At 41.0% G+C, this 15,834-nt stretch overlaps 1 protein-coding gene across 1 annotated transcript; it reads left to right on the plus strand.

The window, feature by feature from the left end:
- Nucleotides 1-1,339: 1,339 nt before the first annotated feature.
- LOC117523382 (VPS10 domain-containing receptor SorCS3-like) lies at nucleotides 1,340-14,542 on the plus strand. The gene is made up of 4 exons (XM_034184888.1): nucleotides 1,340-1,484; nucleotides 4,464-4,572; nucleotides 11,078-11,232; nucleotides 14,475-14,542. The coding sequence occupies exons 2-4, from the start codon at nucleotides 4,514-4,516 to the stop codon at nucleotides 14,531-14,533; spliced, it is 273 nt and encodes a 90-aa protein (XP_034040779.1). The 5' UTR covers nucleotides 1,340-1,484; nucleotides 4,464-4,513; the 3' UTR covers nucleotides 14,534-14,542.
- The last annotated feature ends 1,292 nt before the right edge of the window (nucleotides 14,543-15,834 follow it).

Here is a 15,834-nt window from a genome sequence, read left to right on the forward strand (position 1 = left end):
TGCTGGCTCATGCCCCGTGAAATGCGCCTTATGGCCAAAACATCATAGCCGACGTTCCTTCACATTGCAAACAATACTCACACACAATCACACATCATTCATGCATGCAACCAGGTGGAACTACATTATTGTATTTGCCCAGAGAAATAAACTTGTTCACTCATGTAATACATTATTTCAACACTAGAGGGCAATAGCTTTCCATATAAGTGCAATATAACTGGCAGCCATCAGAGAAGTGAAATAACAGAAATAATGTAACCTTAGACATGTAATGAGAGTCTTGCATAACTTTTATTTAAAGCCTCTCAGTTTATATTGATTTTGTGCTCTTAGACCACAGTGAGATTCCCAGACATCAAATTTGATGTGTTAGAGAGCACTAGGTAAACAAAACAATAAAACATATACACTGTCTAGACACGTTGTTCATCGTAAGATAATAAATACTACAACAGGACCTCGATGTATCACAAGGAAACATAATTTTACTGGCTCTCACTCACCGTTGAACTACATTAATAGGTATTTAATTACATTGATGGATCATATAATTGGCACCATCGAGAAAGGAGACAAGCTGGGGCCGCCGGCCTGGATTGGGAATTAAAGAGATGTATTTATCTAAAGCCTGTCTGATTACCTGGCAGAACCACACAGACAACAGGCTAATAAATCATCAGTTCACTCTTCTCATCCGCACTGAATGAGTCAGTGTGTGCAGTGAGCATGCAATAAGTGAATGTTTGCACACATATGCACTCACACACATCTGTGTGTGTGTGTGTGTGTCTGTGTGTGGAGCAGCTTATTAAAATGTGTAATAGATTTACTGACCCTGATATGCCACTAGAACAAAAAGTAATTATTCATACTGTGTCGAGCAGTCTAATTTTAACCAGTGGAAAGATTTGAGAAAGAGCGAGATAGAATTAGTGAGGCATGGCTAAGGACTCAAATGGGCTCTGGGAAGGCATTTTGGTCTCTTGCTAAATGACTGCTTCATCTAGGTGTGAAAAACAGGGGAAGCCAGGATACACGGGGGACAGAAATTAAAAAACAGCAATTTTATGATATTAGCGCAGGCTTAGATTTGCTATGCCTCGCTAATACCGTCTGAAAATAGACCTGTGAGTCTTTTTGTGCTGCCCCGCTGAACGTCCTTTTACCCGAGTGCTTTCCATTGCCATTTCAAAGCTGCCTGGTTAGCAGCAGGTTTGGTTTTGGCGTTATATCAACATTTGCTCCTCTTTAGAAAGAAGCAAAAATCTTGATCCATAATTCAGGCTGCTGGATGAAATGACTGCGGTTGAAATATTGATGATTGTGGAATATTGCTGCTGCCGCTAACCGAGTCTTCTCTGCTCTGTCGCTTCATTCGTAGCTTTCTCAAGTCCTGCTAAGTGCTCTGAACCAGGACCTCATCCAGTTCACACTCAGACCAGGGGTGCAGGTGAACGTGTACGTCACACGCCTGTCTCCAGGTCAGTTTGCCGCTTCTGGGTCACCTACCCACAATGCAGTTGTGGGCACAGTGAGGCTAAAGGTTAACTTCAATAACTGCTAATGCGCTAACTGAGAATTTAACCTTGATAAAGCCAAACCACTAAAATATTTAGCTGAAACTATTGCTAGCACTTTCCTGTTAGCTTTTGCTTATTTTTTGGCTGTAAAACCCTAAAAAAAAATAAACCCAAAAAGCTGAAATATTAAAATGTTGTAGTGTAAACATGGAGGTTCCCAAAAAGCTTTAGCATACTAAGACCAGATCATGGTCAAGCTACACATTCTTACTCACTTTTTGACGCTTGATCAGTGTCCCTTTGCATCGAGGTAGGTCGTCCCGTCATGTCAAAACTTTTTTTTTGTTTTTTTCAGCAGTGTCATTTCTCTCTAACAGGTACGACTATCTGCTTGACTTCTGCTTCATCAGGAAATGTTTGGGTTATGGTCATGGTTAAGGTTAGAGTTATGCAGCAGGGTTACTCATCTAATCACATGTTCAGTCAAAACAAACCTTTTACTTCAATAAATACAGTTGTATGCAAAGGTTTGGGCATCCCTGATAATTTCATGATTTTCCTTTATAAATCACTGGTTGTCTGCATCAGAAATTTCAGTTAAATATATCATATAGCAGACGAACACACTAACATTTGCAAAGTGAAATGAAGTTCTAGTATTTACAGAAAGTGTGCAATAATTATTTAAACAAAATTAGGCAGGTGCAATTTAGGCACCCTTGTCATTTTATTGATTTGAATACATGTAGCACTAATTATTGGAGCACAAAATTGGTTTGGTAAGCTCACTGACCCTTGACCTCCTTACACAAGTGAATCCAATCTTGAGAAAGGGTATTTAAGCTGGCCATTTGCAAATGTTTCCCCTCTTTGCATCTCTTCTAATGAGTGGCAAATATGGGAGCCTCTAAACAACTCTCAAATGATCTGAAAACAAAGATTGTTCAACATCATGGTTTAGGGGAAGGATACAGAAAGCTATCTCAGAGATTTCAGCTGTCAGTTTTCACTGTGAGGAACATAGTGAGGAAATGGAAGACTGTAGGCACAGTACTAGTTAAGGCCCAAAGAGGCAGGCCAAGAAAAATCTCAGATAAGCTGAAGCGAAGGATGGTGAGAACAGTCATAGTCAACCCACAGACCTGCTCCAAAGACCTACAACATCATCTTGCTGCAGATAGTGTCTCTGTGCATCGTTCAGCTATATAGTACACTTTGCACAAAGAGATGCTGTATGATGCTGTAATGCAGAGGAAGCCTTTTCTGCGTACACGCCACAAAGAGTCGCTTGAGGTATGCTAAAGCACATTTGGACAAGCCAGCTTTATTTGGAATAAGGTGCTGTGGACTGATGAAACTAAAACTGAATTATTTGGACATAACAAGGGGCGGGTATGCATGGCTGAAAAAGAACACAGCATTCCAATAAAAACACTTGTGACTTACAGTAAAATTTGGAGGTGGTTCCATCATGCTGTGGGCTGTGTGCCAGTGCAGGTACTGGGAATCTTGTTAAAGTTGAGGGTCACATGGATTCCAGGGGCTGGATCTTTTAACAAGACAACAGCCCTAAACACTACTCAAAATCTACTTAGGCATTCATGCAGAGGAAGAAGTAGAATGTTCTGGAATGGCCATCTCAGTCCCCAGACCTGAATATTATTGAAAATCTGTGGTGTGATTTTAAGCGGGCTGTCCATGCTCAGAAACCAACAAACCTGACTGAACCAGAGATATTTTTTGAAGAAGAATGGTCCTAAATACCTTCAGCCAGAATCCAGATTCTCTTTGGAAGCCATAGAAGTGTTTAGAGGCTGTTATTTCTGCAAAAGGAGGATCTACTAAATATTGTTGTATTTTTTTTTGTTGTTGTTGTTGGGGTGCCCAAATTTATGCAACTGCCTAATTTTTTATTTTATTTATTTATTTATTTAATTATTTTTTCTAATTACTGCACACTTTCTGTAGCTGGTCTGCTCTGAGTCAGCCTGATCCTGTCAGATCTCGGAAGCTAAGCAGTGTGGCGTCTGGTTAGTACTTGGATGGGAGACCTCTTTGGAACACCAGCAGCTGTGTGTGCTTCTCCAAGTAAAACTGGAGTTGTGTCAGGAAGGGCATCTGGTGTAAAACTTGTGCCAAATACCAATGCGGATCTGGCTGTATCCGCTGTGGCGACCCAGAACAAAACGGGAGCAGCCGAATGGATGACGACAACATTGCACACTTTCTATAAATCCTATAAACTTCATTTCACTTCTCAAATATCACTGAGTTTGTCTGCTATATGATATATTTAACTGAAATTTGTGATCCAAACAACCAATGATTTATAAAGGAAAATCATGGAAATCATCAGGGTGCCCCAACTTTAACATACAACTGTACATACATAATTAAATGAACAAATGAAATTAAACAGTAGCTTTAATAATACACATGGAAAATACTTTAATCCTCTAATTAATGTATTTACGCTGCCTTGACCTCCAGATCCTCCATTTCCTTGAAGTGATGCTTGTTGCCTTCGAGTGATGAGCCAGTTTCGCTTTTTTGGATTATTGTATAAGCGCCAACATGAACAAACATATGATAGGGTTTAGGGTTAGAGTCAGGGTTTAGAAACATTTTCTGACAATTAAACTTTAACAACAACAACAAAAAGTTGTCTGATTTAAAGTTTCATGAACTACACTTTGTGGAAGCTAGTGGTTCATTAATGGTTTTCAAAGTTATCTGAAAAGCTAATCTATTAACAAAAAGTTAATTTCACTAGCTGGTTGCTGATGAGCTGTCCCCTACCACTCAAGTGCACAGTCAATTCTGCATTATTTAAATGTGGCACATATTATCTGTGGAAATCCTAAAAGAAATGTAGATTTATACAAATAATCATTCATCTTTGTTTCATCTGTTGTTTTGATCTGTTTCTCTCTTTTAAAGCTCCACTTGTGGACAACAATGACAGCGGCCACAATGGTACTGCAGTCATCATGCTTGTGTCAGCGGTACTGATGGGCTTGGCCATATTTGTGATATATAAAATTAAAAGGTACGGTATTCACAATATTATATCTTTGTGGTATCAATGAAGGCCCTGATTGCAGTACTTAAGAAGCAGAGTGAGGGGTCGGAGTGTCTGGGTTTGTAATGGTCCCAGATGAAGATGAAGGTCCATGCGTCAATGAATTCTTGGACTTGCCCATCAAAAGTGTATTTGCATGCTGTGACAGTCTTGAATTTGTTGAGGGAGTCACTTATCTCGACAATGACATGTCTCAGGGACTTGCCACTGAAAGCATGAAATGCTTGGGAAGAGGTTATGAAGTCATGAGAACCCCGGACACAGGTGTTTGGAGATACCTATAGCTTTGCAGAGAAACAAAGGTCCAGGTTTTCATGGTCCTGGTGCTTCCTGCCTTAAGCTAGTATCTCACTGGCATGCGACTGGTAGAGAGGAGGCAAAAGCACCAAATCACATGAAAACAGGTAAAACGGCAATAACATTCTCACGTGGAATCTCACTGAATTAGCCCTTCCAGTGCGTGTGCGCATGTCTACTGAATGCTGTCTGGATTGGCAGTGAAAATACGGCGTGAAGGCATTATTTATTATTCTGACGACAGAGGTGTATTTACGTTTAATGCTCCTGGTCGGCACACAATGATGTGCACGTGTACATGGCGTGCTGGATGGCCAGTATCAATACTCTGCTTGATGTTTCTTCTTCAATATCATCAGAGCGAGTTTTTCTTTACCACTGTTGCCTGTGTGGTTGCTCTAGGGGTTGGTAAAGGCCCGGTCACACGGCACTTAATGAAGGGCAATGACGCCCAAACGAAACAAGAAATCTGGACTTTTGTTGACTTTTGTTGGCATCGTTTAACCTTTGTGCAGCTTCGTTCCTGTCAAAAATTTGAACAAATGCCGCCGAAAACCTCAATTTGTTTGTATTTCATTTTGCTGTTGTTCTTGACGGTTTCTTATCGTTTGCTTAGTTTTTGTAACATTAGAGTTTAGTTCACCTTCATTCGACCATCTGAATGTTTTCACACAGTGCAGCAGCCAGTTTGTGAGCACTGCTGCTGCCGCTGCATTCATGTATCGTCATAAATTACAGGGCAAACTCAGCCTATTTGCTTGGATTTTTTTATTTGGGTGGGGGCGTCTGTTTCACTGGGCTCAGGCACCTTATACAGGCCAGACTTGATCTTTTGTGTGGACACAGTTAATTTTTTTATACCAAAAATAAAATGTAAACCATGCTCCTGCCACAAGCAACTGCTGAATTTGAAACAATAAAAAGTCGTGTAATTTCCGATGATACATGAACGCAGTGGCAGCAGCAACAGCAACTGTCTCCTGCGTGTGCTCATTATTTTTTATTAAATATAACAATATGAGCGGAGGAATGACAGTTCAGCCCTTCTGTACATGTAGCAACAGGTAGATGATTCAGACGATTATATAAGAGCTGTTCTGGAAGGCAGAATTCACATTGTGGATCAGCTGCAGCTGGTGAAATAACCACACATGAGGAGTCAATGCACAATATTCACATAGACTGATCGGTTTACTGCTCTAATGATATATTCAATCATTTTACACTTATTTTTATTCCACCTTTTGACAGTTTTCTGTTATAAATCAATATATATGGCTTAGTAACATAATACAGTGATATAGCAGCCTTTTTTTTTGTTTGTTTTTGTTTCGTAAAATGAGGCATCTTATGAATGTTGAGCAAGCACTTCAGTTTTTTACCTCTGCCAAGGAGGTTGTTTTTGGTCGTGTCCATTTGTTTGTTGGTTGGTTGGATTGTTAGCAGGATTACTCAATAAATCCTCAACGGATTTCAATGAAATTTTTATCAGGGGTGTATCTTGGCTTAACTTAGAAGTCATTAAATTTTGGTAATGATCTGGAACACGATCCGGATCCAGTAATTTTTATAGGATTCTTTATCATTGCAGGATAGGGCCAATTTCAACATTTTTGCATCTAACTTCATGAAGATGGGTCACAAAGGCTGAACAAAAATTAAGTTACGACACAACAATAATTTAGCATGTTTCTCCTCATTGAATAAACTTATTAGAAAATAAAAAAAAACTTGTGTAGTTCATGCAGTTTCTCTTTATAAATACATTTGCTTAAGATCTAAGGGTTTAACCACTGAATCTAAAACATGATGGTAGATGCGTGAAACAACGTGGAATAAGCCTCTTTGCCAAAGGGTATTCCATGTGATGTCAGTGACCCTATGGCCTTGGTTGAGGTTTGCACTCTCTGAGTGCTTCTAGTTATTTTTTTTAATTGGAGCAAGATGGAGCATGCAGTGCGTCGTCAGTCTGAACCAGACAGTGAGGATTCTGATAAAGGAGATGATCCCTCTGTTGTTCTGGATGAGCAAACAGAGCAGGTGGATCCACTGACGTGCGCACAGATCTCCACAGTGGGTCGGATCGCGCGCTTCTCCTTCCAGCTTCTCCAGGACTCAGGCGTGACAGAGCTCCGTCCCAGTGCCAAGTTCTGGAACACAGAGCAGGATGCAGACACACTGCTCCAGCAGTGGCTCCAGGCATGTTTCGTTTAAAGCATCGAGATCAACGGTAGCTTCAGTTTTGTTTTGTTCCTCTTTCGTTCATTTTGCGCACTTGATTTGCAGGCTATTCGGTGATGGTGAAAGTCAAACGCTCATTCGTCCACCTTTTCTCGACGATTTGTGCCTTTTTTACTTTTTTCCCTTCATTCAGGAATCATCGTATGCCATGTGACCGTCCATAAGGTTAGACCTTACTTATGCGTTGTGCATGAGGCACCTTTGTTGTGATTTCGCCCCTATGTAATTCAAATAAATTAAATCAAATTAAATGATTCCTACTACTTTTTACTCTTTATTTTACTTTGTCTTTTATTTATTGTATTGGCTGTTGTAATTTTATTGTTATTCATTTATTTACGATTGGGGGTAACTTGGTGTCCATTTTTGTCAATTATGTAAAGCAATTTGGTTGACTGCTGTCATTTTAAACGTGCTTTAGAAATAAAGGTTGAGATGAGTTGAGTTGAGCACTCTGACTTCATTCTTTTATTTTAATCAGAGCACTTCCAAAGGATCATGATGCCCATGTGTCCTGTCCTGCCACGACGGAGTGGCGCCATCTAATGGAACTCAGTTTTATGCGTGACCCGGCTGTGAACGCATGGATTTATTGCTTTTATTTTGCATTGTCTGTGAGGTCGTCAATGGAACTTGAGAGACGCAACTCAGTGGACATCATTCTGTAAGTCTGTGAGTGGTTGTTCATGCTTTTCTTCTTGTTTCTTTAATTATTAGATATTTATTATTATTTTCAGTGCTTTTTCTGTCTAAAGTTGGGGGACTTTTCACAGTCTTTTTCACATAACAGTGTAATAGTCCACATCCATGTGGGTATTTCAGCCACGGCAGTGGCGCTGAAAATCTGTGAGAGTGCCACATGGTAATCACATGCAAATCCTTGTGCCTGCCATCCAGTGCCACTCAACGTTCGAGTGTGCGCTGCACTGTATGGGTGTGGACTGCTCGAGATTTGTCACCATATTTTTGACACCATTCCAGACGGTATTCAGTGGACAGTTGGCTGTCATGCGCACACGTGTCGGAGGACCAATTCAGTGAGATTCCACATGAGAAAGTTATTTCCTTTTTGTGTGATTTTGTGCCTGCACCTCCTCTCCACCAGTCACAGCCCGGTGAGATACTAGCCATGCTGTATGGATGTGAGACTTGTAGGCTAAACACTGACCCAAGACTACTACTGAATATGTTGGGTACTCGGTCTCTCCAGAGGATCCTTGGCTACCACAGACATGACTTTGTGTAAAACAAACGATGACTCAGGGACATGTGATATACTCCACTACTTAAATCAGTTATGACATTATGGTCATGTGACATGCTTCTTGGTGCATGATCTATCACACAGGTGCCACAGTGTTGGTACCCCAGCAATTGGGAAAAACACATGTATTGTATTTTACCTGGCTACAGCATATAGATGGTTACTCTTGAGAGGTGTAGTTGTACTGGAAGTCTGTCTGAGTCTTTGCTATCCAGGACTCGGGGTGATTCCGTGGTGAGGTGAATGTGGCATTTGTGTATGCCCATGGACCTGACCTGATCTCAACAAGGCTGCCAGGTAGGTTGCTATGCAACTAACAACCTATCCAGTCATGTCTATTGGACCTCAAATTATACTCCTCTGTTTTTAGAACAGACATGAGGACTTTCTTTGTCTCAAAGGTCAGTATTATCAAAACAGTTTCTTATTTGGCATCAATCAAAACTGTAAGTGCTTGAAGTTACGTATTTATGGGGTTACCCAAGAGAATATTTCACATATTTGTGCAGATTTACATGAATCTACAGATCACAAGGAATTGTAGAACTATATGATCACAGCATTAGATTGAAAATGAATGCTCGGTCTAAAATCATTGCAAAAATATGCTTTAAGATAAATGGTTTCTTTGTGTGTGTATCTTTGCGTGCGTGGCCGCCTATAGATAGTCAGCCTCATTATACACAAGCACCTCACTCCAGAGCACCTAAAACTTTCCAGAAGTATTCAGGCTTCATATATCTCTGAGTTATGGACATCCACGACACAATAATAGCTGGAGGAATAAGACAATTCCCCTCTGTCTCAATCTGCAGATATTACAGCGAATGACAGTCTAATCAATTCTCCCAGAGTGCTGAATGGGTGTCAGAGTCCTGCAGTTATCAATATTCATCTATCTGACAATGTGAGGGTTGACCTTTCAGAAATGCTAAACACAGCTGTTCAAGGTGAGAGACATACACTGCAGAATGGCAGGAAAGGTTCAGAAGATAAGTCCTGAAATAACATATATATCCAGCAAAGGACATACAGTAAATAACATCCCCTTCTTCTGTTAATCCCATGCCAGGTATATTTTCCTTTTCATTACAGACAGGATGAACACAAGATATTTCATGTTTTGTGTGCTCATCTTCATCTCATTTGTTAATGTACATCCATTCCTGCATTTAAAACCTACATCATATTCCAAAAAAGTCAGGACTGAGGTAATTTATTTTAATCATAAGGATTAAATCATCACTTTTACAGCCACTTTTCTTAAGACAAGTCAGGAGATGAATACATGAACATTTCCAAGTCACTGAATATGTCTTGCATTTCATTTCCATCAGTTATTATGAAATACAAACAGTATGGTACTGTATTTTAAATGTACCAAGTAGGCAGTTCTTAAAAATTGACTGATCATGCTAGAAAGAGTCGAGTGAGGGAAGCCACCAAGACACCCAGATAGCCTTGAAGGTGTTATAGGCTTATAGCTAGCTATTTCTGCTGTAAAGGTGATGGTCTAGTGCAGGGGTGGGCAATCATGTGCCATAAAGGGCCGAGACATTGCAGGTTTTCCTTGCTACCACTCACCTTCGTAGGTGTTTTCATTAATGTTCAGGTGTCTCAGCAGGTGATTTCATTGATGACCAGGTGTTTATGTGCAGGGGAGAAGCTCATCAGCAACCCACCAGGTGAGGCGATTGGTTGCAAGGAAAACCTGCAGTGTCTCGGCCCTCGTTGCCCACCCCTGGTCTAGTGGTTAAGGCATTGGGCTTGAGACCAGAAGATTCTCGGTTCAAATCCCAGCCTGACTGGAAAATCACTAAGGGCCCTTGGCAAGGTCTTTAATCCCTTATTGCTCCCAGTGTGGAGTGAGCGCCTTGTATGGCAGCACTCTCACATCGGGGTGAATGTGAGGCATTATTTGTAATGCGCTTTGAGCGTCTGATGCAGATGTAAAAGCACTATATAAATGCAGTCCATTCCATTTATACTACATACTAGCCTCTGACAATGTAGAAAAAAAAAAACAGACAAAACATCTACTAGCACCCATTTATGAATCTACCTTTTGATTCCTCACATTTCAAGACTTTTTGGGATACTAGTTCAGATCCTTGCTCAAGCCGGGGTAAAGACATTATAGCATGTGGTTGTAAAAAAGGGTTGAGTGGGCTGTGTGGAGCACCATCTTGTGGTATTGATGTTGAATTACAAGTGAGTGGTTCCAACCTCTGGCTTCATTGCTTTTGGCTCATTCCATCTTGAATTAAGAGATGAACCTATCCTGTGGGGAGCTCAGCCATTTACATGGATTTAAAGAGTCAACTTTAATTTCAAAAAGTGATCTCAAATGCCATAGCATCGACAGCAAACCAAAACTCACTGTGGACCAGTCTGAAATTAAAATGCAAGATATTTACATTAACTTGGGGTACAGCTGAGAGGATGAAAAACTGATTGAAAACTGAGGTGAACAATGTGAAAGCGACAGTGCAATGCCCAGCGGAATGGAAAATGCCCCAGTTTCTGGCTTTCAAACAAATCTCTTCTATTCTTAACTGTTAAAAATAGTCTGTGACACATTAATTTTCGTGAAAGCGTTAGTGAATCACAGTTGACGTCAAGGCTCCATTAACTCCAAAATCACTTCTATTTCCGCTGTGCAACTTCCAGGAAGATGCCGAACATCAACACTTACACAGCAGAGCAGCCTGACAAAGAACAAGAGGTCATCCCAACAGTGACTTCTATAGCCGTACCAAACCCCGACGGGGACAACCTGAACTCGCTGGATCGTGTTGATGTACAGCTGGACCCACAAACCAGAGGTACGGTTCTGTTTCTTCCTTACACCTGCAGCCAATGCTCATTAGGTGCGGTATTTATTTACACTTCTTGTTGAATACTGAAGTTCTTTATACGAGATAATAGTACCCGTGAGCATGAAGACAGACCCAGTGATCCTGACCTTGCCTCTGCATTTCTGGAATCTACTTAAGTGTGTCCCACATTTGGTCCAAGTTAGGCTGAAAAGCAAATTCCTTGACAGCTGCCAAATCGAATTTTATCAAGGGTAATTTCAGGGACACCTTGTTGACGTATCAAGTTTGGTTGAAATCAGCAAAAGACCATTTGCCTGTCTGACAACAGACAGGCAAATGTCAGCTTGATCCCAGTGATTGACCTTTGGCAAATTTGACATGGCCTGGCAAATTCAAGAACATAATCCATCACTCTGTCAAGTTTGGTGCAATTGTAATGAAAAATGTGACATTTGATTCCAACTACCTTGACCCTAATAACTGACCTTTGGTAAATTTGACGTCACCTTGGTAATACCAGACCGCACCTACCCCACCTCCATTGCTAGGGCCAAATTTGGTGCAAATCAAAGTGAGCAACTTAAATTTTGACCTTGATCCTGATGACCTTGATGCCAATGACTGATCATTGGCAAATTTAACATCACCTGGGTAATTCCAAAACACACCAACATATGTGTGCCAAATTAGGTCCAAATCAGATTGAAAACCTTACATTTTGATCTTTGACTCCAATGACCTTGACCCCAATGATTAACTTTGGTAAATTTGGTCTCACCTGGGCATTTTCAAATGTACTTCTATACATGTTCCCAAATTGGTGGCAAATATAAGTGAAGAAGCTAAATTTGAACCTTTTGGCCCCAATGTATTTGATCTTTCCTGTAAACAAACCCTTTTAGAAAAATTCAAAAGTTGACCATCGCCCCTATAGCAAGTTGGTGGAAATCAAAATGAGCAACTTAAATTTTGACCTTTGATCCTGATGACCTTAATGCCATGACTGATCGTTGGCAAATTTAACATCACCTGGGTAATTCCAAAACACACCAACGTATGTGTGCCAAATTACGAGGTCTATTAGAAAAGTATCCGACCTTATTATTTTTTCAAAACCATATGGATTTGAATCACGTGTGAGTACATCAGACATGCTTGTACCCTCGTGGGCATGTGAGAGTTTTGTCCACGCCTGTCGGTTACGTCATTCGCCTGTGGGCAGTCTTTGAGTGAGAAGTCGCCCACCCTCTCGTCGATTTTTTCATTGTTTAGGAATGGCTCAGAGACTGCTGCTTTGTTTGATCAAAATTTTTTCAAAACTGTATGGCACAACTGAGTGGACACCATTCGATAAATTCAGCTGGTTTTCATTAAAAATTTTAACGGCTGATGAGAGATTTTGGTCCGGTAGTGTCCCGTAAGGACGGCCCACGGCGCCTGATGGCGATCTGCGCTTCGATGCGGCAGCGTCTCGCCGTTTCAAGTTGAAAACTTACATATTTCAGGCTCTGTTGACCCAGTAAGTCGTCAGAGAACAGAGAACTTTCAGAAGAAGTCGGCATGAGGAGTTATTCGGACATTCCATTGTTAACGGACATTTTGTAATGAAAGAACGTGCGGACAGAGTCGCATGTCGGGCTGGACCCGACCGCAGGGGGTCGCGACAGGAAAAACACCTCCGTTGGAAAACTTAACGGGCAAGTTGGAACATGCCCAAGCTGTTAAACAATTTCTCAGTTACTCACTTGTTGAAAGCCATCAAAAGCCGCCTGAATTTTACAAATGGTTTTCAACACGGAGGTGTTTTCCTGTCGCGGCGCACACAGATTTGCCGAGTCGTCACGGAAACGACTCGGCGAATTTCATTAAAAAAATGTCCTTAAACAGTGGAATGTCCGCATAAAGTCCTCATGCCGGCCTCTTCTGAATCTTCTTTGTTCTCATCGTCCTGGGTGAATTAAGCCTTAAATTAGGATGTTTTCAGGTCGAAACAGGCCGACGACGGCGCCTGGAAGCGCTGCACGACGTCCCGCTCCATGGGAAGTCCTTACACTGACAGAAACATCCCTAATCTCTCATCAGCCGTTAAACTTTTCACCGAAAACCAGCTTAATTTCTCGAATAGTGTCCACTCGGATATTCCTCACAGGTCCAGAAAAAATTTTGATAAAGCAACGCGCACTGTCTCGAGCAGTGTGTGAAACAAGGAATTCAGCTCAGAGGGCGGGACCATATCTCACTCAAGGCCTGCCCACAGGGAAATGACGTCACCGACACGTGAAAAAACTCACGCATGCGCACGAGGGTTTCAAGTCATGATGGTGTAATCGCACGTCATTCAAATCCATATAGTTAAAAAAAATAAAAGGGTCGGTTTATTATCTAATAGACATCGTAGGTCCAAATTGGATTGAAAAACTTACATTTTGAATCTTTGCTCCAGTGACCTTGACCCCAATGATTAACCTCTGGTAAATTTGGTCTCACCTGGGCATTTCAAAATGTACTTCTATACATGTTCCAAATTTGGGTGCAAATATAAGTGAAGAAGCAAAATTTGAACCTTTTAGCCTCAATTGTTTTGATCATTCCTGAAACAAACCCTTTTAGAAAAATTCAAAGTTGACCATTGCCCGTATAGCAAGTTGGTGGAAATCTGCCAAAGTAACTCAGAAGAGTAGAAAAACAAACAGATAAACGTTGCTTAAATTACGGTATGATGCTGTTATTTTCTGCTCACATAATTATAATAATTAGGTGATATATAGATTCACACATTAATACGGTGATAAGTTCACACTTACAGACAGGGAAGGTGTGTGACTTACTGTCGTCTTACATCATTAAGTGCTGATGCTATTTCTCAACCAACCTGCAGTTTCATACGGTTTGCCAAGAAGCCGTTCTTAAGTGTTGTATATTTATGTGTTTTCCAACCGGAGGTTGCCGTAGCGCGCTCGTGTTGTTTCACAGGTAAGTGAATCACAATCATGCGCAGGGCAGCATGAATGTCGAGGTGAATTATTTGACCCAATGAAATAATTAGTGCGCCGGGGAAGGCAGCAGGGCGGTGAAAGCAGTTTCATCAAGGAAATATCTACGCAGTTGGTTTACCTCTGCCCGTAGCTAACAATCGACCCTCTCGAGATAAATGTCTCTGCTTGCAAAAAAAAAAAAATAGTATCCTTATGCAAATAGCTACATAAATCCCCTTGACTGTCTCTTCCCCTTTTCTTCTCCCTTGCCAGGCTACCTGCCGACTCACACAGACATCACGCTCTCCGATGAAGCGCCCCGTGTATTTTAATGTTGAGAGTCCTATGACCGACTCGAAAGCAATACATCTTCTTTGGCAGTTACTTCCAGCAAGCTATGAAACCACGGTCACACTGACGGTCTCGAGTGTTTTGCTACCATGCATGGATGGACCAGTTCACACTGTGCTGCCTAATCCCTCTGAGGAGACTGTACAGATTTCTACTTGCTTCTTGAAAAAGGGACACTTTTTTGACTGAAAATACTTGTATTTTTGCAAGGACGTTGATCTTTTTATGTAAATATTGTACATCCATAATGGAAGACGGTGTAAGTTATTTGTCTCTAGAATATCAAACGACAGAACAGAGGCGATGTGTTATTATTATTATTAATAATATCTCCAAAATATGATCCCGTTTTGGTTTTGCGGTTGTGTTTGTGAAGTTTACTTTGTTCACCTATGTGGAAATATCTGATCCCAGTAAGACAGTGATGGAACCAGATTCATTAAGCCTTGTATAATCAGTAAATCTTATCACATGAGATTCTCATCAAGTGAAACGCTCGCAATATCCAGGAGATGAAGGAGGGCTCCTAGTCCCTGGTCTGTGTATTCCATCAAGCCTGTCTGTTTCCAGCTCAAAATGTGATGTATGCCATTTCAGAAATAACCGATGATTAAAGTGGATGTGCTCCACGGTGTACACACAAGCAGATGAACCAAATCCCTTTTGTTTTGGGGAAGTGGAATGAACGCTATCTACAAAAAAAAAAAAAAAAAGTGATTTTACACAAGTCCTTCATCTTGTATAAACTGCACATCTGGAAAATGATTAGAGATCCAATCTTGAGGTGCTGCTGGCAACAGATTTTTTTTTTAAAAAAAGCTTCTCTTTTTTTCCTGTTTCTGCAAAGAAATCAAAACATTTTCAGATTTATTTGCTTTAAAAAGCACCGTGATGCTCACAGTGTGGCAGGACAGAACTCATTAGGTTTCACATTCACCACTTGGAGGGCTCTGTTTGTTGTTGTTGTTGTTGTTGTTGTTGGTCTATCTGAAGGTGTGGCAAATTCTTAAAGGGGTCATTGTGTGTGAAAGTGTAATGACACGGACCCACAACAGGGGGCGTAAATGAACGGTCAATGGAAATAAAGAGTAACACTTTTAATGTTGTGAAATGTGCACAACGGATACAGATACAATTCAATACTACAGTCAATTTGTACAGTTGGTGTCGTGTGGGCAGGCTCGAGGATACGAGACGCCTGTCCAGATAAGAGTCGGGACCCACACGATTTCCACCGCCAACGGATCTGGAACACACCGGAGCCGCCAAGTCTCGAGTCACC

This window comes from Thalassophryne amazonica, chromosome 13 (genome assembly GCF_902500255.1).
Source record: "Thalassophryne amazonica chromosome 13, fThaAma1.1, whole genome shotgun sequence".
Taxonomy (NCBI): Eukaryota; Metazoa; Chordata; class Actinopteri; order Batrachoidiformes; family Batrachoididae; genus Thalassophryne; species Thalassophryne amazonica.